This window comes from Entelurus aequoreus, linkage group LG04, assembly GCF_033978785.1.
Source record: "Entelurus aequoreus isolate RoL-2023_Sb linkage group LG04, RoL_Eaeq_v1.1, whole genome shotgun sequence".
NCBI classification, from domain to species: Eukaryota; Metazoa; Chordata; class Actinopteri; order Syngnathiformes; family Syngnathidae; genus Entelurus; species Entelurus aequoreus.
This window is the reverse complement of record NC_084734.1, coordinates 36,270,154-36,290,590: the sequence shown is the minus strand read 5'-3', so window position 1 is coordinate 36,290,590 and position 20,437 is coordinate 36,270,154. Positions and strand designations below refer to the sequence as shown.

At 39.4% G+C, this 20,437-nt stretch overlaps 1 protein-coding gene across 2 annotated transcripts in view; it reads left to right on the top strand.

Annotated features, from left to right (window-relative positions):
- Positions 1 to 20,437, top strand: part of nbas (NBAS subunit of NRZ tethering complex) — a 377,112-nt gene that overhangs the window by 355,380 nt on the left and 1,295 nt on the right. For both annotated transcript variants that reach the window (XM_062044717.1, XM_062044716.1), the window contains exon 52: positions 3,294 to 3,428. In XM_062044717.1, coding sequence (XP_061900701.1) covers positions 3,294 to 3,428 — 135 coding nt within the window. The remainder of the gene's footprint in view (positions 1 to 3,293; positions 3,429 to 20,437) is intronic.

The window sequence follows — 20,437 nt, the reverse complement described above, 5'->3', positions numbered from 1 at the left end:
TTCCAGCAAAAGACAAATCTGTTCTGGGTTTAATTTGGATCTATCCTGTAAGGTGTGATCACCTAGTAGACGTTGCCTCAGTGTCTCTACGGCATCCTGGGTTGGATTACAGGTGAACAGGGAGGTGACGTCGAATGAAACTACAGTTTCATTTTTGTCCAGTTTCAGATCTCTGATCTTAGCTACAAAGTCAATCGTGTTTTGCACATAATGTGGAGTTTTGCCAACCAATGGCGCTAAGATGTTGGCCACATACTTAGCAATATTGTATGTCACAGAATTGATGCTGCTGACAATGGGTCTGAGGGGAGCCCCATCTTTGTGTATTTTTGGAAGGCCATAATACCAGGGATGATTTCTTGTGGGTATAATTGGTTATACAATGCCCGGTTGATGGCTTCTGACTTTTGTAGAGTTTGTAAGCACTCTATGACTCTTCTCTTGTACCCACTTGTGGGGTCCCTTTTGAGTATTTCATATGTGTTGGAGTCTTTGAGTAGTGTAAGCAACTGGTTTTGGTAGTCAGTTGTGTTGAAAATGACTGTGCATCTCCACTTGTCAGCTGGCAGGATCATCCTTGCTTAGTAATGTCACTGCCTTCCTCTCCTCCAAGGAGAGGTTTTGGTTGGGGGCTTGGCATTAGAAAGAGTTGCTGTCAATTTCAATCGTATTTGCTCCCACCTGTCTCCCACATACAACACTGTCTTTTCAAACATTCCTAAAAGATTCTGCAATTTAGCCTCCAAAAAATAACATGAGTTAGAAACATTGTGGTCACAGAAGGTGACCAGAATGCCATTTGTGCCGTTTGTTTACAACTGAATTTAATGCTTACGCGAGGGATTCCGACTATTTTGGACTGGTAGTAGTCGACCAACAGCGATTGTTCTGCCACACAATACCTCAATGCTAACAAGAGGGATTTACACTTCAACGATTGTCGTTGGCTTTGACATTTAGGATTGCTCGTTTGTATTAAAACAGTTGTTTTTGTCACTACGATGCAGGAAAGCATCCTTGCCCAGGCACACCCTCCTGGTTTTTGGAGTATAAATATTTGGGGTTTTGGCACCAACCGTTGGACTGGATCTGACCAATCTAAGTCTATGAACACGAACTGATGAAGCTTACTCGGATGAGCCGCAAAACGTCTTCCAAGCAGTCCAGTTGCGAATGATTGAACACCTTGAGATGACTTTTATTTACGTTTCTTTACGAGTTAGAATGCATGGGGAAAATAAATACATTTGTCGTCATGTCTTTCATAATGATTGTGAACGGTAGGCAAAATTCCAAAAAAGGTATTGTTCCCTTTCAAGATGGACGGTACAGTAGTAAAGTTTATTTATGTCACTACTCTGCATTAAGTTCACCATTCATATAAGACAGACCTGGGCATTCGGCGGCCCGCCGGCCACATCCAGCCCTTTGTGCGTCCCTGTCCGGCCCGCGTGAGGCCAATCATAAATTACAAAATACATTTAAAAAAGTATCTATGTCGAGTGTGCAATACAACGGTGCTGCTTTTGTTTTGAAAAGCGTTATTTGTATTACTACCGTGTGGACGTATGCTCGTGCGCGATTGTGAGTGACTGTGAACAGCGGCAATAACAAATTACAAAATAAATTTTAAAAAACTTTTATGTCGTGCGTGCAATAGAACTGTGCTGCTTTTATTTTGAAAAGTGTTATTTATGGTCGTATGTCCGTGTGTAACCTGTGAGGGAAGGTGCACAGCGACAAGTGAAGCCCTGTTACCCCCGAGACGCTAAAAAGAGAAAAGTTGATGACGAATGCCGTGTTTTCAACAAGACATGGACTGCCAAGTATTTCTTTACAGAAATTAAAGGTAAAGCCATGTGCTTAATTTGTGGTACACAGGTTGCTGTGTTTAAAGAATATAGTTTGAATCGCCACTACACGACGAAGCACGAGGAAAAATACCGGAATCTGTCTGATGAAGCGCGTGCAAGGGAGGCTGATGCGTTGATGGTAAAACTGCAAACCCAACAAGGACTTTTTGCCAAATTTCAAACCCCAAGAGATGCAGCCATCAGGACAAGTTTTGTCATTTCTCACAAAATCGCCAGAAAAAGTAAGGCGTTTTCTGACGGAGAGTTTATTAAGGAGTGCTTTTTGGACTCTGTTGTGATGATATGCTCAGATGAGAGGGGCGCATTTGAGAACGTGTCACTCTCCCGACGCACTGTAACGAGGCGGGTTGAGACCATCGCTGGAAACTTGTAGCTTCAGCTGAAGAACAGAATGGCCGACTTTGACTGTTTTTCGCTGGCTTTGGATGAGAGCTGCGATGTACGTGACACCGCCCAGCTGCTCATCTTCTTACGTGGGATAACTGCAGACTTTCAAATCACGGAGGAGCTGGCAGCCATGCAGTCAATTGAAGAGACAACCACAGGTAATGACTTGTTTTCATAGGTAAATGCGTGTTTGGACATGTTAGGACTGAAATGGGACAAGCTGGCAGGTGTGACAACAGATAGTTGTCCAAATCTGACGGGGAAACATTTTGAACTTTTAAAGAGGATGCAGGATACGGTGACAGAAATGGACATTTTTGCATTGTATTATACATCAGGAAGTGTTGTGTAAGACAGTGTTAAAAATAAAACCATCAAAAGCAATCTGCTTTGTATGAAGTTAAGTTAGGTTAAATGACATTATTATTATTATTATTATTTATCTTACGGTATATCAAAAATAATTTGAGCAAAATTTGATTAAAATATTGTCGGTGTGGCCCTCCAGCAGTGCTCAGGTTGCTCATGCGGCCCCCGGTAAAAATTAATTGCCCACCCCTGATACAAGAGGTAATAAGAAGACGTGATTGTTGTCATTCAGCCACTATGGCCATAATGTAGTGGTTCGTATTCGTGTTGTCATCCAGGGGTTTAAAGTTATTAGGGCGTGAAACCAGCCACGGACGCAAATCTACTACCGCCGCCAGCTGACCTTTCGCTGTATCCTTTAATGCTATTCACAGCCCGCCGAGCAGCACCATGCTCAGCCTAATTCCATTGTGCGATATTAGTTCAGGATTCATGCTATTCAGCGTCTGCGTGGCTCTCTGGTATTAGTGTAGGAAGGTGTGGGCTGTCTTTTACTTAGTTTGGCTTTAATTTGAATGTGTCGCAATGAAGAGAGCATGGAGGAGTCAGATTGCATGTTGATATTGCTCGTGGGCAGTTCCCTGAAGACATCCCTTACCTCAATGGCTATGCAGTGTGCACACTTTTATTACATTCCCCATTCCTCCTCACCCCCTCCTCCAGTGCATCAGGAGCATGGCCGACCTGCTGCTACAACACAAGCCTAGTCTCCAGCAGCCCGCACTCAAGCTGATGGCTGAGAGTGGCGATGCCAAGCTGCTGCAGCTCACGTTGGATCACATCAACAGCATGAGCAAGGTGAGTCTCATCAGTGAACATATCAGCCATATAGACATAAACAAGCTTTTATGTCTATGCTGCAGTGTCTAATGGTTGAAAGAACACATCTACTCTGTCAATATTAGCCTGAAATCACAAATTTCATGACGTATACACACCCACGATGAATTAATAACACCCACATGCTACATGAAAAATTAAAAGCTGGACATGAATCACATTTCTGCCAAAGCATCAGCAAAAAGATGGGATATACCCTTTCAATCTGAGCATGATGCCATTGAAAAACCTAAACGAAGACTGCACTATGATGGCAATAAATAATAATAATAATAATAATAATGAATTGCATTTGTAACACACTTTACATTTGTTAAAATCTCAAAGTGCATTTGAAAGGCAATTTAAAATAAATAAAGAATAGTGAACAGCAGGCTGAATAAGAGTGCGCCATATGACGCACAAATAACCAACTGAGAACGTGCCTGGTATGTTAACGTAACATATTATGGTAAGGGTCATTCAAATAACTATAACATATAGAACATGCTATATGTTTACCAAACAATCTGTCACTCCTGATCGCTAAATCCGATGAAATCTTCTTCTTAGTTGTCGCTCCTGCTATGCGCCGCTAGCGTCCTTTCTTTCTGCTGCTCGATCGCCGTTTTCTGCTGCATATGATAGCTACGACAGTAGCATATAACATACAGCAGTTAGCATCCCATGACCCACAATGCACTTCTGCCATGACCCTCCCCCGCCAAATTCTTATTGGTTGACGTGTGTGTGACGATTGCTGACATTTGCTTCGTCTCTTCTGTGAATTAGATAAATAATATTATTTGATATTTTACGGTAATGTGTTAATAATTTCACACATAAGTCACTCCGGAGTATATGTCGCACCCTCGACCAAACTATAAAAAAACCTGCAATTTATAATCCAAAAAATACGGTATTATTGGACATCTTTATTTTGTAGCCGTTTTTGTCGTTTTGTTCTTTGATCCACATTCACATTTTGGGTGTTGATAACAGCACTCGTGATGTAAACACGGGGGAAAAAATAAGATCTCTTTTTTCAATTTTGACAAGTTCTACAAAAAAAGCATTCAGCAAGCTATTTCAGCAAGTGCAGACCAAAAGTAAGTTAATAACATAATATAATGACCTACCTGCAGTTGTGAGGTTAGCATAAAGACTGCATTGAAAAATATAAGAAGCATGGTAGCAAAAGCTTGGATGCTTTCATAGGAAAATGGAGGCACAGTCCTGCACTTGACACAGGCAATGTAGGACTGCGAAGGCTATGTTAGATAAACTGCTAATGAGTGGAGCCTCTGTAGGCCACTCAAACTGTTTCCTGATCTGATAGCAAAGTCTCAGACCCTCTTTTTGTTTCTGGAATCTGATATAAAAAAAAATCACATTCAATATTAAAGGTAAGGAATCCTCCTTTAATGAGACGACACACTGCTCCTGGATCAGTGCGCCTTACACACCTCCCACAAAAGAGAGCTGGGTTTAATGTGTGGGGGAGGGGGGCACTGCTATTAAACGGTGCTGAAGGAAATGTAAAGAGTGGGGAGAGGAAATGTATAGAAGGATAGAATTAGAGCGGAACAGGATGGAGCGTGACAGCACTTTTGTAGCAATATTACTGTTGAAAGTCGGTATGATACAATTTAATAAGGCAGACATCCTTCAATTTTTGGATTATATAGGCCTACAGTATATGAACTAAACAATATGAATATGTTTTCAACAAAGTCAAAAAACTCTGAACAAATAAATATGTTGTTGAGTTAATGTAAATCTGTAATTATAGCTGGGGTGTTTATTTACCTGAGAAAGTGTAAAGGAACAATAGAGATCTTTAAAGCCACATAATTAACAAGTTATTATTAATTAGTATTGTTTACAACACAACAGCAACAGAATGTTATTATGTCGGATATAAGGAGCATATGGCTCAGTCAGCATTAAAAGCACTGATGAGTTCATTTAAATAACAGTTGCAAGTGTACGTTCCTTGTGTGACAACATACACTATATTGCTTAAAGTATTTGGCCACCTGCCTTGACTCACATATGAACTTGAAATGCCATCCCATTCCTAACCCATAGGGTTCAATATGATGTCGGTCCACCTCTTGCAGCTATTACAGCTTCAACTCTTCTGGGATGGCTGTCCACAAGCTTGCGGAGTGTGTTTATAGGAATTTTCGACCATTCTTCCAAAAGCGCATCGGTGAGGTCACACTCACACTTGGTGAGGCTCTCAGTCTGCGTTCTAATTCATCCCAAAGGTGTTCTATCGGGTTCAGGTCAGGACTCTGTGCAGGCCAGTCAAGTTCATCCACACCAGACTCTGTCATCCATGTCTTTATGGACCTTGTTTTGTGCACTGGTGCACAGTTATGTTGAAAGAGGAAGGGGTCCGTTTCAAACTGTTCCCACAAGGTTGGGAGCACTGAATTGTCCAGAATGTTTTGGTATCCTGGAGCATTCAAAGTTCCTATCACTGGAACTAAGGGGCCAAGCCCAACTCCTGAAAAATAACCTCACACCATAATTCCTCCTGGACCAAATTTCACACTCGGTACAATGCAGTCCGAAATGTACCATTCTCCTGGCAATCTCCAAACCCAGACTCGTCCATCAGATTGCCAGATGGAAAAGCGTGATTCATCCCTCCAGAGAACGCGTCTCTACTGCTCTAGAGTCCAGTGGCGATGTGCCTTACAGCACTGCATCAATCTATCAATCAATCGATGTTTACTTACATAGCCCTAAATCACGAGTGTTTCAAAGGGCTACACAAGCCACGGACGCTTTGCATTGGACTTGGTGATGTATGGCTTAGATGCAGCTGCTCGCCCATGGAAACCAATTCCATGAAAATCTCTGCGTACTGTACGTGGGCTAATTGGAAGGTCACATGAAGTTTGGAGCTCTGTAGCAACTGACTGTGCAGAAAGTCGGCGACCTCTTTGCACTATGCACTCCAGCATCCGCTGACCCCTCTGTGTCAGTTTACATGGCCTACCACTTCTGTTGAGTTGCTGTTGTTCCCAAACCTTTCAAATTCCTCATAATAAAGCCGACATGTTGACTTTGGAATATTTAGGAGCAGGAAAATTTCACGACTGGATTTGTTGCACAGGTGGCATCCTATGACAGTTCCACGCTGGAACATCACTGAGCTCCTGAGAGCGGCCCATTCTTTCACAAATGTTTGTAGAAACAGTCTCCATGCCTAAGTGCTTGATTTTATACAGCTGCGGCCGGGCCAAGTGATTAGGACACCTGACTCTGATAATTTGGATGGGTGGCTAAATACTTTAGTCAATATAGTGTACTTGGCCCATAAAGCTGATTCTGATTCTGATGACTATCACACTGACAGCTGAGTAGCAACATTTTAAAGCGCATGTAGAAGGACACAAAGCTCAAAGAAGCCACCAAATTCTATTTGCACTATTGAATCACAATCTATTCTATGCATAATGTATTCTTAATTTCTAACCTACTCTATTCGTATGCTACTGTATTTAAATGATTATGTACAGTACATAGTATCGTTCTTGTGATACATATTGGGCTAAATCTGGGACCTCGATTACTAAATTTTGTTCCATCTCATGTGTCTCATGTGTGCTGGTATGACAATAAAGATTCTTAAATCCACGAAATGCAGCTATCGCCATCTTCAGATGTGTCATTATGTACGCATTTTTCCTACTTGGCACGCATTTCGACCCTTCATTAAGTTGCATTTGAGTTCAGTCACTAAACCTGGACAATGCTCATGTGTCGAGAAACCAGCGTACGCTATACTGACTTGCTCCTCCCCCTGCAAGTGGTCTTGCATAGCGTGACGTGCACCTCCAATCCAAAAAATAAAAAATAATTCCACGGGCCACAAAGGTTGTTATTGGTTCGGCTCGTAGACCCTTTTGTCCTGTGTGTATATGACTTCCCTCGACGAACGCCTTCTCCTCTGATTTTGGATCAGCATTTGCAACAAAAATGAATATTTTAATCCATCAATTAGTTTCAGCAGTAATGAATACAAGTAATATAGAAAGAAAGATTAAAAATAAACAAATAAACATGGTTTGTCCGAAAAGGAGCAGGAATGAACAAAAGCATATACTGTTATGCGCCATCACTCAAATAATCTAATTCCTATAAAATACTTAATCACCTGATACTTGACATTATTAATTGTGCTAACAGGATACTTGTATTTAATTTCATTCTCACAATAATAAAGCCACTTATCGTTTCTTCAAATGTAGTTTTAATAAAATGCATTCATTACACCCTCAAGATATTTTATGTTTCCTCCTCTTTGTTGTACCAGTGGAAAACATAAAAAAATATATTGAATCTTAAATTCGATGACGTTATTGCTTTGTTTGATGCAATCAAAAGTGTGGTACTACATTTTTCAAGGTGGGCAGGTTGCCACAGCCACTGATGTCCATGCTAATGTGTTTAAAAAAAAAATCTAAATATAAAACCTGCCGTTATTTCTTTTGTACTCCATGCACCTGTCAACTACAAGCAGTTGATTGAATAAAAGCCATTAAGTAGCTCCTTTGTAAAGCAGTATAGTTAATTGTCGTTCTGCTTTGTCCATCATAAATGCAGCAGACATCACAAGGAATTTAATCAACCGCCAGTCCAATCGACTTTTTCAATTACTGCAAAAGGTGCTTTGTTTTGTCATGACAAGCCAAAATGAATTAGTCAACCAGTGAAAGATTTTCCTGAATGTCACTCTTAATTCTCCTGAATTTTCATGTCTACACAAAACAAGCCCCAAGGTTGTGTTTGGTGATGCACTGCAGAAAATTGATCAACTTTTACAACAATTCTTCAAGATTAAACACATTGAACCCCACTCGCCGTGACTGGCAGGCGTTATCTTTCAGCACACTCCTACAGCCGCTTGAGGACTGCCTCTTATTGTTCCTCTCGCCGTAAACACATTTATTCCTTTTTATGAATTCGATGCCCCTGAGATTAGAGCAAATTTCATTCCGAGAGATTAGCGGGTAATTAAAATTGGGTTATACAAAAAGGTGGCGTAAATGGAAAAAAAGTGTTTTGGTTTTTTTGTTTGTTTTTTATTTGTGTGTGTGCTGTAGCATGTAGTGTGCAAAGGAGTCATGAAGATAAGGTGCAAGATGAAAATGATCTGTTTTTAATGATGCAGCAGCAGAATATTACTATTTATCAGGAGCTTTGTCACAAACCCTCCCGGAATCCTTCCACCCGAACGCTCATCTTTGCCAAAATATGAATGATATTCAACTTGAAAATTACGAAACTGTTCCCACATGCACACGTTTTCGTTGTTTGAGTGTTAATAATGAGATTGTGAGATTGAAGACGTTTCATATTTTTTTTGTGCTACAAAAAAATGTTCTGTGCTACAATTTTTTTTCATTTAGTAGCACCGGTGCTACTAGTGAAAAAGCTAAGCGTACGGCACTGGGACTGTGTATGGATTTAAAACCCCTACCAGGTCATAGTTGAAATATCATTGAATGTACAGAAAATTAAACGAGTGAACTTCATTTTGGCCTTCCCATGGCTTGCAGAGGATCTGAATGATGCAACTTCCTGTGGACCATGTGACTTCTGAGGGTGGGAACTTGTTAGAGTAACAAGACTGAGACCCAGGAACACGACTACAATGTGATTTTTTAACTAAATTAAAACATGTGTTTGTTTGTTTGGTCCTCTTCTTTTGTGAGGACATTTTGGTTTGTCCACGCGAAATAATTGCATTAGATCAGTGGTTCTCAAACTTTTTTCACTAAGTACGACCTCAGAAAAAACTTGGCTCTCCAGGTACCAGCATAATGACCAACATGAAAATACATTTGCTTAGTCGGCCCAATTATTAATCAAAAAGGCAGAGGTTTTATTTAACAATTATATTTAATATTTTTGTCCACTGTAACATTACAAGCCGTTTGAACAGTAACACTGTGTTTGAATATTTAACTAAGTGATTATTTGGCGTACCACTAGATCAGGGGTGCTCAATACGTCGATCGCAAGCTACCGGTTGATGGCGAAGGGTGTGTCAGTCGACCGCCAGCCAGGTATTGAAAAAATAGACCTAAAAATTTGCGATCATAAATCTTCACTATGACGTCACTTGATTGACATTCAAGGCACCCAAGGATCTTGTGAAATGATGTTGGCTGCTGCCAGCTCGGTGTGAAGGAAAAAAAGACCGTCAGGAAGGCGAGACACTGTTTTTATTTCAACCGTACCTCCCGTCAAAAGCTTGAACACTGACCGCACAGTTCCTGTCTTCACAATAAAAGTCCTTTGCTAACAAAATAAGAGTCTCCAAAAGCTAGCACGCCACAGAGTTTGCCGTCAACGTATTTCTGGAAAGTGTACAAAAACGAATATGGAAGCTGGACAAACAAGATGTCAAAACCAACCACTTCAACGTAGTATTGGACAGGAAGGAGGACTTTTTTTCTCCTCCACAATGAAAATTTGAAATTGTGGAAGTTGTCAGCAGGACTATGAATCCTGTCTGATTCCAATCAATGCAAGTCATCAGAATCAGGTAATACACCAACTTATATTCTTGTCTTCATGAAAGAAAGGAATCTATATGTGTTAAAAATGCTATATGTATATATATATATATATATATATATATATATATATATATATATATATATATATATATATATATATATATATATATATATATATATATATATATGTATATATATATATATATTTGAGGTAGATCACCTCCACTTTGATTATTTAAAAAGTAGTTTGCCTGCTGAAAAAGTGTGGGCACCCCTGCACTAGACGGAGCTCGCGTACCACAGTTTGAGAATCAGTGCATTAGACATTGTGTGTTAACTTGTGCTCGTCACAGCAGCCTCCCTCTTATTTTTACTTTTGATGTAATCATCTTGTACTCTGTCACTTTCAATCATGTAAGTACTGCTTGATGTCAAGTGTGTGTGCAGGCGCATGTGTGTGTGTGAAGGTTTCAGATAGATGGGAGTCAGCCAGAGGAAAGGATGGCGTAAAGTAGATGCTTGTGTTGTCTGGCTTTATGATTGAAATGCTACAAAATGCCGGCTCCATGCATTATGTAGCAGCCGTTGCACATGCATGCTAAGTCCAATCAAGCTTTTTCTGCGGGAAGAGGCATGTACAGGAAAAGAGAAGACTCATGGCCTCAGGAATGACAAATAAGGGGTGAGAAATATTGCCTGGCATACGCGGAGATGGCGGCGTTGGCCCTTCGGCGGCCCCTAAAAGCAGTCCAAGCCGTCTGTCAGCAGACATGACGTGACAGCCGGGAGGCAATATTACCAGTGCAAATTTACCGTGTTACGGCGGAGGTTTCTGTTGGTTCATTTCGTCACGCAAAACAGACGAGGTGCAACATGAGTTAAATTACCAGTAGAGTGGAAAAACAAGTTGTCTCTATATTAAAGCTATCATCATACATATCTGATTTATGACATCAAAAGACTTCCAAAGTGTGCAAGTAAATAGATATGATCAAAACAGTATCAATCTCACGGAGATTCCCGAGCCATTTTGAGAGTTAATGATCAAGCCAGTCACGTGATCCACGATGTAGTAGCGTTAGGATCCACATAGCCCTACCCCATCAATAACAATGCTAATCATGCAGACTTTGTGAGAGCCAACAATGATTACTTTGGGCCAAATGATGATCACATAATTGCGTTTAGATGAAGAATCAATCATAATCCTCACAAAGGGTTAAAAAAAAAGTTTCTGAAGGAAGCGTCTTTTGGGGTCTATTTCGCCATCGCGGTAACGTGAAAGTCAACCAGTCTCTTAGTCCATGGCCACATGAGGCTACTACCAGGTGAGAGATGCATGAATTATAATCTCCAATAACTTTTATCAAGTTTGAGATGAAGCAGAAGTAGCCGCCGGCTTATTGTGTCAACAATACACACGTAAGCTAGAATTAAGTCACTGCTATCAATGCGCCACTAAAATAGGCCGTCTGCGTTAGCGCTTATAATAACAATATCACTCCTATTTGGTTAATTTTCAGGTCAGGACGTGTAAATGGAGTATTGTTGGCATTTAAAAAAAATGTTTTTAGAAATGGTACAATGAGCGCAACAGATAGGGTTACCAACCGTCCCTTGAAAAACAGAATCGTTCCGTATTTAGTAACATAAGTACGCGTCCCTTATCAGTTTGTTAAAGGACGCACTTTGTCACGTATTGAAATGTCAATGGAATTATTGCATGACTAGGCACTGTTATATTTCGCATTTTCCAGTAGCGCGGCAGCCCTCACCTGCTCCGAGACCATACTTCGGGGGTGGTATATATTTTCAAGTATTTCTTATATATATATAAATAATTCGTTCATGAATGAGTATATACGTTCGGCCACTGTGTTCAATGGAGAAGTCTGATCTACAAAATTTGCAGGCAGCATACCCCTTCCCCTTCGAGCTGTCCTGGATGAACTGAAATTATTTTTTCCAATCATTTTGGAACTTGCAAGCGTACTTCTTCTTACTCGTCGTCGCCATGTCTCTTCTTCGTTCTTCTGCTTCGTCTCTGTTATGTTTTTGGACATTACTACTTGCCGTAGTTTTGAAGCAATGCATGATGGGAATCCGGATGTTGTGTGTCAGTGTATTAACGTGCCGGCTGGAATAAACACACGCTGAGAAATAGCTCCGTGCCTGCCTACTTTATGGGTTATAGATAAACCTATGGATAACGGAGACATATATAATAGTCTCTTTTTCAGGTTAGAGAGGACGATAAAGGCAGTGCCTTTAAGGCACGCTCCCAATATTGTTGTCCGGGTGGAATCGGGAGAAATTTGGGAGAACGGTTGCCCCGGGAGATTTTCGGGAGGGGCACTGAAATTCAGGAGTCTCCCGGGAAAATCGGGAGGGTTGGCAAGTATGTCTGAGACCAATGAGGTGACAGTACCCTCATGCATGACCATTACAACACAGAATTCGCCTCATCTCATTGGTTGAGGCACTGGCGTGTGCGACGAAAATACCGGAAAATAACAGACGAGAACGCAAAAGCAAGGTTGACATGGATGACGCCGATACCGATGCTACGAATACGAGTAACAACCTTAATAAGCATTCTCCTTAGAGGATCAAAACAGCAAGGCTGCCGAAATAATCAATCAAATCAAACATTTGATTGGGAAAAAGAAAATATGTGACTGGAAAAGATGAACAATTATGTCTACAAAGCGCACTGCATGGGTTTCCGCCATGGTTTCTATTGCCCATGATGGTGGATTGTGTGACGTTAATCACTATGCTGCTGCTAGCAGTGGTCATGAAAAGAATATCAGAGACGACAAAACCAGTGAAAACCTTGAGCGGTTTGTTGTCCTTCACTCAATTGTTAGCTATTTATTTACGATTTTGAATGCACAAAAAAAAAGCCAAGCATATGTGTTCTTGTCTTACATAAGGATTGGGAATGATAAACAGCACATCTCTTTGCAATGTTTGCATATTTCCAGTATGACTGATCAGGTAAAATGGTCAGAGTGCAAAAGCGTTACTATCGTGATTTTTTTTAATTTTTATTCAGCCTTTATTTAACCAGGTAAAATCCCTTTGAGATCAAAGATCTCTTTTCCAAGGGAGACCTGGCCAAGAAGGCAGCAGCAAGGTTACATTACAAACAGTAAACAGTAAACAACACATAAATCATCACATTTACAGCATTAAAACTTGCTCACATAACACATGTGCATACAGACAAGGTAGACTGCAATCCTTTCACAGAAGCTTTAAACTCAAAACATGCTTAGGCTCCAGCTTATCCCTTTCGGGGTCGCGGGGGGCGCTGGAGCCTATCTCAGCTACAATCGGGCGGAAGGTGGGGTACACCCTGGACAAGTCGCCACCTCATCGCAGGGCCAACACAGATAGGCAAACATTCACAATCCCATTCACACACTTGTCGATCTCCTAAAAAACCTGAAGTTATTCGGAGCGGAATATTCAAAATGACTGACTGAATTTGTTGCATTTTGTGATTTTAGATGGTATTTTCACATACTTTGTAGATTGTAAATTGGATATGGTTTAATGCAGTGTTTTTCAACCTTTTTTGAGCCAAGGCACATATTTTGCATGGAAAAAATTCGGAGGCACACCACCAGCAGAAATCATTAAAAAACTAAACACAGTTGACAGTAAAAAGTCGTAATAAGACTATGACTTTAAACCATAACCAACCATTCATCACTATAGCTCTTGTCTCAAAGTAGACTTAGACTTAGACAAACTTTAATGATCCACAAGGGAAATTGTTCAACACAGTAGCTCAGTTACAATGATGGAAAGTGTAAAGATGGAAAGGACAATGCAGGTATAAATAGACTAATATAGCTATAAAAAAATCCAACATATATACAGGTGTACTGTCACATCACGACGTGACTTATTTGGAGTGTTTTGCTGTTTTCCTGTGTGTAGTGTTTTAGTTCTTGTCTTGCGCTACTATTTTGGTGTCTTTTTCTCTTTTTTTGGTATTTTTCTGTAGCAGTTTCATGTCTTCCTTTGAGCGATATTTCACACATCTACTTTGTTTTAGCGATCAAGAATACTTCAGTTGTTTTTATCCTTCTTTGATTGTCATGTCATGTACGGATGTACATTGTGGACGCCGTCTTTGTTCCACAGTAAGTCTTTGCTGTCGTCCAGCATTCTGTTTTTGTTTACTTTGTAGCCAGTTTAGTTTTAGTTTCGTTCTGCATAGCCTTCCCTAAGCTTCAATACCTTTTCTTAGGGACTCTCAGCTTCTGTTTATTTTTGGTTTAAGCATTAGACACCTTTTTACCTGCACACTGCCTCCCGCTGTTTCCGACATCTACAAAGCAATTAGCTACCGGCTGCCACCTACTGATATGGAAGAGTATTACACGGTCACTCTGCCGAGCTCTAGACAGCACCGACACTCAACAACAACACATCATTTGCAGACTATAATTACTGGTTTGTAAAAAATATTTTTTAACTCAAATAGGTGAAATTAGATCATCTCCCACGGCACACCAGACTGTATCTCGTGCCGCGGCACAGTGGTTGAAAAACACTGGTTTAATGGATTCAATGAAACACAATTAAGCATATAAAGGCAACTGTTTTTTCCCACTCTACTGTACTTTAAAGGGTCACCAGTGTCATAATGTATACCCTAAACATATATACACCAATTCATTGTAGTTTCCTACAGTAATTAGACTTTAAAAAAAATGCTGTTTGATTATTTTTAATTTGTGCTACATGCTACATTTGAGGTATGAGTGGTGGGCATCCAGCCACAGTCTACCTCTGCATGCTCTTTAAAATGTTGCTGTTAATGCATTTTGCTGTTTATCGCTATTACAACATTGGCTCTGTTGCTGCTGGCTTGTTTATTGTTCAAGTGCCACATTTCTCGAAACTAATTTCTCATTTACTCAAGAATGCTGAATTCAGTTAATGAAGTCTTGTGTCTCACGTTTTCCGGTGGCTTTGAGCGCCGCAGCATACAAAATGTGACAGCTCGCCATGTTGTACAAAGGATAGTAGCAGAAGTTTCCGACTCCTCTCTCATCTCATTCCACTCCTCCAAGTCTTCATTTCCAAGCCGCTGTGTCACATCTATTTTCACTTTGGCCTGTCAATTCTTCCGTCGTCTGCCTGCAAGACTCAAATCTGCTATCGCTCCTTCCTCACGTCAAGCCGGGATAGCCTGAGAGCTGTAAGTGTGCGTGTGTGTTGGTGTGTGTGTGTGCAAATGAGTGTGTGTGTGTGCTTGTCGTTCCAGTGTTGTGTGGCCTAACTTTTCAAATCCTACCTTTTTATTTTGACATTTTTACCATACAAATTTGACAAATGTCCCCAATTTTCTCTGCTATTATTTATTAAACTTTACTGTATGGTCGTTTTTTTTTTAAAAAGGCCATATTTCACCATTTTACTCACTTATTAAGCATTTTTTTAACCTTGATTGTGGGGACATTTTTCTATGTTGGGGTTCGTTTTGCCGCAAAATTGATAGATTTTCCTATTTCTCCCCTCACTAAAATTTTCCCATTTTTATTATGGAGACATTTTGATTTTGTTGCAACATTTTTTATACACAATTGCTAAATCTGTGTCACAAAATTGGAACATGATTGCCACAAGATTCTACAGTATATGCCACACATTGATATACACTGTATTTAGACATATTGTACTTTGATTGTGGGGACAATTTGCCACATTATTGATGAACTAAGTCACAAATTTACCACATTTCTCCAACTTATTAAACACTTTTTAAAACTTATCAAGAAGATATTTTCTATGTTGGGATGTTTAACCTTAGATTTGCAACAATTTTGCCCATTTCTCTCCTCATGAACATTTTCTCAGCTTTATTTGTATTTGTAGTCACATTTTTGCCTCAAAACTGCGACATTTGAAAATTGATACATTTTCTATTTTCTGCCCTCACTAACATGTTCCCATCTTTATGTGGACATTTGTCTTTGGACATTTTAGCCACACAATTGCTTAGTTTGTATCAAACAATTGCCACATTTTCACCACACATTTCAGAAATATTTGCTACCTAATTGATAACTTTCCACAATTCCAACCTTGATGGTGGGGATATTTTTGTTACACAATTGATGAACTTTGTCAAAAAATTGCCACATTTCCCCAATTACCCCCTTATTAAACATTTGTTTTACTTTTGTTGTGGGAACATTCTCCTCTTACTTACCTTCTCATCTTTATCATAGGGAAAATTGTCTTTGTAGAGACAATTTTGCCACAAAAGTGCCACATTTTTGCTAAAACTTTTATTTATTTTTTTCTTCAAAATGTATACGTTTTCCCAATTCTCCCCTCACTAACATTTTCCCATGTTGTGGTATTTTTGCTGCAAAATTGCATAACCTTCCCATATTCCTCCTAATTAATATTTTCAAGATTTATTATTCAGATGTTTGTGTTTGTAGGGCAAATTTTGCTACAAAAATGAAATTTTTGTCAAAAAATATTTACATTTCGCTGCAAAATTGATACATGTTCCTATTTCTCCCCTCACTAACATGTTCCCATCTTTATTATGTGGACATTCATCTTTGTAGAGACATTTTTGCCACAAAATTGCTTAGTTTGTGTCACAGAATTGCAACATTTTTGCCACACAATTCTGAAATATTTGCTACCAAATTGATAACTTTCCACAATTCCAACCTTGATGGTGGGGATATTTTTGTTACACAATTGATGAACTTTGTAAAAAAAATTGACAAATTTCCCCAATTACCCCCTTATTAAACATTTTTTTTACTTATATTGTGGGAACATTTTTGTAGGTTGGGATATTTTGCTGCAAAATTGCAACAATTTTGCCCATTTTCCTCCTATTGAAGATGTCCCCATCTTTATTGTGGAGACATTTGTCTTTGTAGGGACATTTTTGCCACAAAATGTATACATTTTGCTGTAAAATTCATACATGTTCCCATTTCTCCTCTCACTTACCTTCTCATCTTTATCAGAGAGATGTGTCTTTGTAGAGACAATTTTCCCACAAAAGTGCCACATTTTCGCTAAAACTTTTATGTATTTTTCTTCTTCAAATTGTATAAATTTTCCCAATTCTCCCGCCACTGACATTTTCCCATCTTTAATGTGGGGCCATTTGCCTATGTTGGAATATTTTTGCTGCAAAATTGCGGAACCTTCCCATATTCCTCCTTATTAATATTTACCATCATTATTATTGGGATGTTAGTGTCTGTAGGGCAAATTTTGCTACAAAAGTGACATTTCGCTGCAAAATTGATGCATGTTCCTATTTCTCCCCTCACTAACATGTTGCCATCTTTATTATTGTTGCCACAAAATTGATGAATTTTGCGACATAATTACTGAACGCCCCTATTATCCTTCTAATTAACATTTTCCCAGTTAAATTATGGAGACATTTTTCTTTGTAGGGAGATTTTTGCCACCAAAAAATTAACATTTTTACCATGACATTGTTACATTTTACTGCAAAATACAAAACCCAAAACCAGTGAAGTTGGCACGTTGTGTACATCGTAAATAAAAACAGAATACAATGATTTGCAAATCCTTTTCAACCTATATTCAATTGAATACACTGCAAAGACAAGATATTTAACGTTCAAACTGGAAAACGTTGTTATTTTTTGCAAATATTGGCTCATTTGGAATTTGATGCCTGCAACATGTTTCAAAAAAGCTGGCACAAGTGCCAAAAAAGACTGAGAAAGTTGAGGAATGCTCATCAAACATTTATTTGGAACATCCCGCAGGTGAACAGGCTACTTGGGAACAGGTGGGTGCCATGATTGGGTATAAAAGCAGCTTCCATGAAATGCTTAGTCATTCACAAACAGGGATGGGGTGAGGGTCACCACTTTGTCAACAAATGCCTGAGCAAATTGTCGAACAGTTTAAGAACAACATTTCTCAACGAGCTATTGCAAGGAATTTAGGGATTTCACCATCTACGGTCCGTAATATCATCCAAATATTCAGAGAATATGGAGAAATCACTGCACGTAAGCGATGATATTACGGACCTTCGATCCCTCAGGCGGTACTGCATCAAAAATCGACATCAGTGTGTAAAGGATATCACCACATGGGCTGAGGAACACTTCAGAAAACCACTGTCAGTAACTACAGTTTGTCGCTACATTTGTTAGTGCAGGTTAAAACTCTACTATGCAAAGCGAAAGCCATTTATCAACAACACCCAGAAACGCTGCCGGCTTTACTAAACTCGAGATCATCTAAGATGGACTGATGCTTTTTTGCAATGTGTTTGTGACGATCTGTCACTTACTTTGTTTCCTAGTTTTTGTATTTACTTCCCGTCAGTGCTCTTATTTTTATTTCCACTTCCTGCTTGTCACGCTGAGCGCTGTGTATATTTCCTCACCTGCTGCTGATTGGCAGCCAGTCCACACCTGCTGCCAATCAGCATGTGTCCTGGGACGGCGTGGCGAAGTTGGTAGAGTGGCCGGGCCAGCAATGGGAGGGTTGCTGGTTACTGGGGTTCAATCCCCACCTTCTACCATCCTAGTCACGTCCGTTGTGTCCTTGGGCAAGACACTTCACCCTTGCTCCTGATGGGTCCTGGTTAGCGCCTTGCATGGCAGCTCCCGCCATCAGTGTGTGAATGTGTGTGTGAATGGGTGAGTGTGGAAATACTGTCAAAGCGCTTTGAGTACCTTGAAGGTAGAAAAGCGCTATACAAGTATAACCCATTTATCATTTATTATTTATTTATGCCTTGTCTCGAGCACTCCTCAGTATGTTGTGGAACGTTTACGTGCAAGACTGCTTCTTTTCTGTTTGATGATATTAAAAATCATCTTACCTTCTCAACATCTCCTGGTTCCTGCATCTTGGGATCACAAAAACTGCAGCCATGCGAGTTCCTCACAGTTGCTGCCATTAATTTCGAAGTAAATGATTATTTGCAAAAAAAAAATATGTTTCTCGGTTCGAACATTAAATATATTGTCTTTGCAGGCTATTTAATTGAATATAAGTTGAAAAGGATTTGCAAATCATTGTATTATTTTTTTTATTTACGAATTACACAACATACTGGTTTTGGGTTTTGCATATGTTGGAATATTTTTGGCCCAAAATTGCTGCACTTCCCCATGTAGCTCCTTATTAACATTTCCCCACCTTTTATGGTTGGTGTATTTGTCTTCATGGTTACATTCTTGCTAAGTTTCCCCTTTCTCACGTTGTGTTATTTTATGGTCCTTTTTGGGGCAGGCAGGTCGAGCCAGTCCAAAGAGAGAAGAGAGCGTCATGAAGACATGATGTGGATATTTATAATTGGTTTGCCTGGGCTCCAGAAATACCCTGACGACGCGTTGCCTGTGCACGTAGGCTAGCTGCGAGTAGTGCGCACTTAAGCATGCATGGTATTGATTGCTCCATATTTGGATGTAGTCAAGTGGAAAACATGACATCAACAATTGTTTGTGTGCTTTTTAACAACTACAAGTCACTGTATGTTATGGATCTAACTAAAGCATTTGACACAATTAATCACAATATTTTAATCAAAAAACTAGAACGATATGGCATCAGAGGGTTAGTCTTAAACTGGATAAGAAGTTATCTAACGAACAGGAAACAATACGTGAAGCTAGGCGAACACACGTCTACAACGCTAAATATATCCTGTGGTGTACCTCAGGGATCAATACTAGGACCTAAATTATTCAATCTCTATATAAATGACATTTGTAAAGTTACAAAAGATTTAAAGTTAGTATTATTTGCGGATGATACAACAGCGTTTTGTTCAGGAGAGAACACACAGGAGATAATACAAATAATAACAGAAGAAATTAACAAATTAAAAAGATGGTTTGACAAAAACAGACTATCGTTGAATCTTAGTAAAACTAAAATAATGCTATTTGGTAACAGTAGAAGAGAAGGTCAAACACAAATACAAATAGACGGAATAGAAATTGAAAGAGTAAACGAAACCAAATTTCTAGGTATAATGATTGATGATAAATTGAACTGGAAATCTCACGTAAAAAATATACAACATAAAGTTGCAAGAAACACGTTAATAATGAATAAAGCAAAACATGTTCTAGACCAAAAATCCCTTCATATTCTCTACTGCTCACTAGTGTTACCATATCTGAGCTACTGTGTAGAAATATGGGGAAATAACTACAAAAGTACACTTCATTCATTAACGGTGTTACAAAAAAGATCAGTTAGAATAATACATAATGTTGGATATAGAGAACATACAAATCCTTTATTTATTGAATCAAAAATACTGAAATTCCACGACATAGTGAATTTGCAAACAGCTAAAATTATGCACAAAGCAAACTATAACCTGCTACCCAAGAATATACAACAATTCTTCTCAAAAAAAGAGGACAAATATAA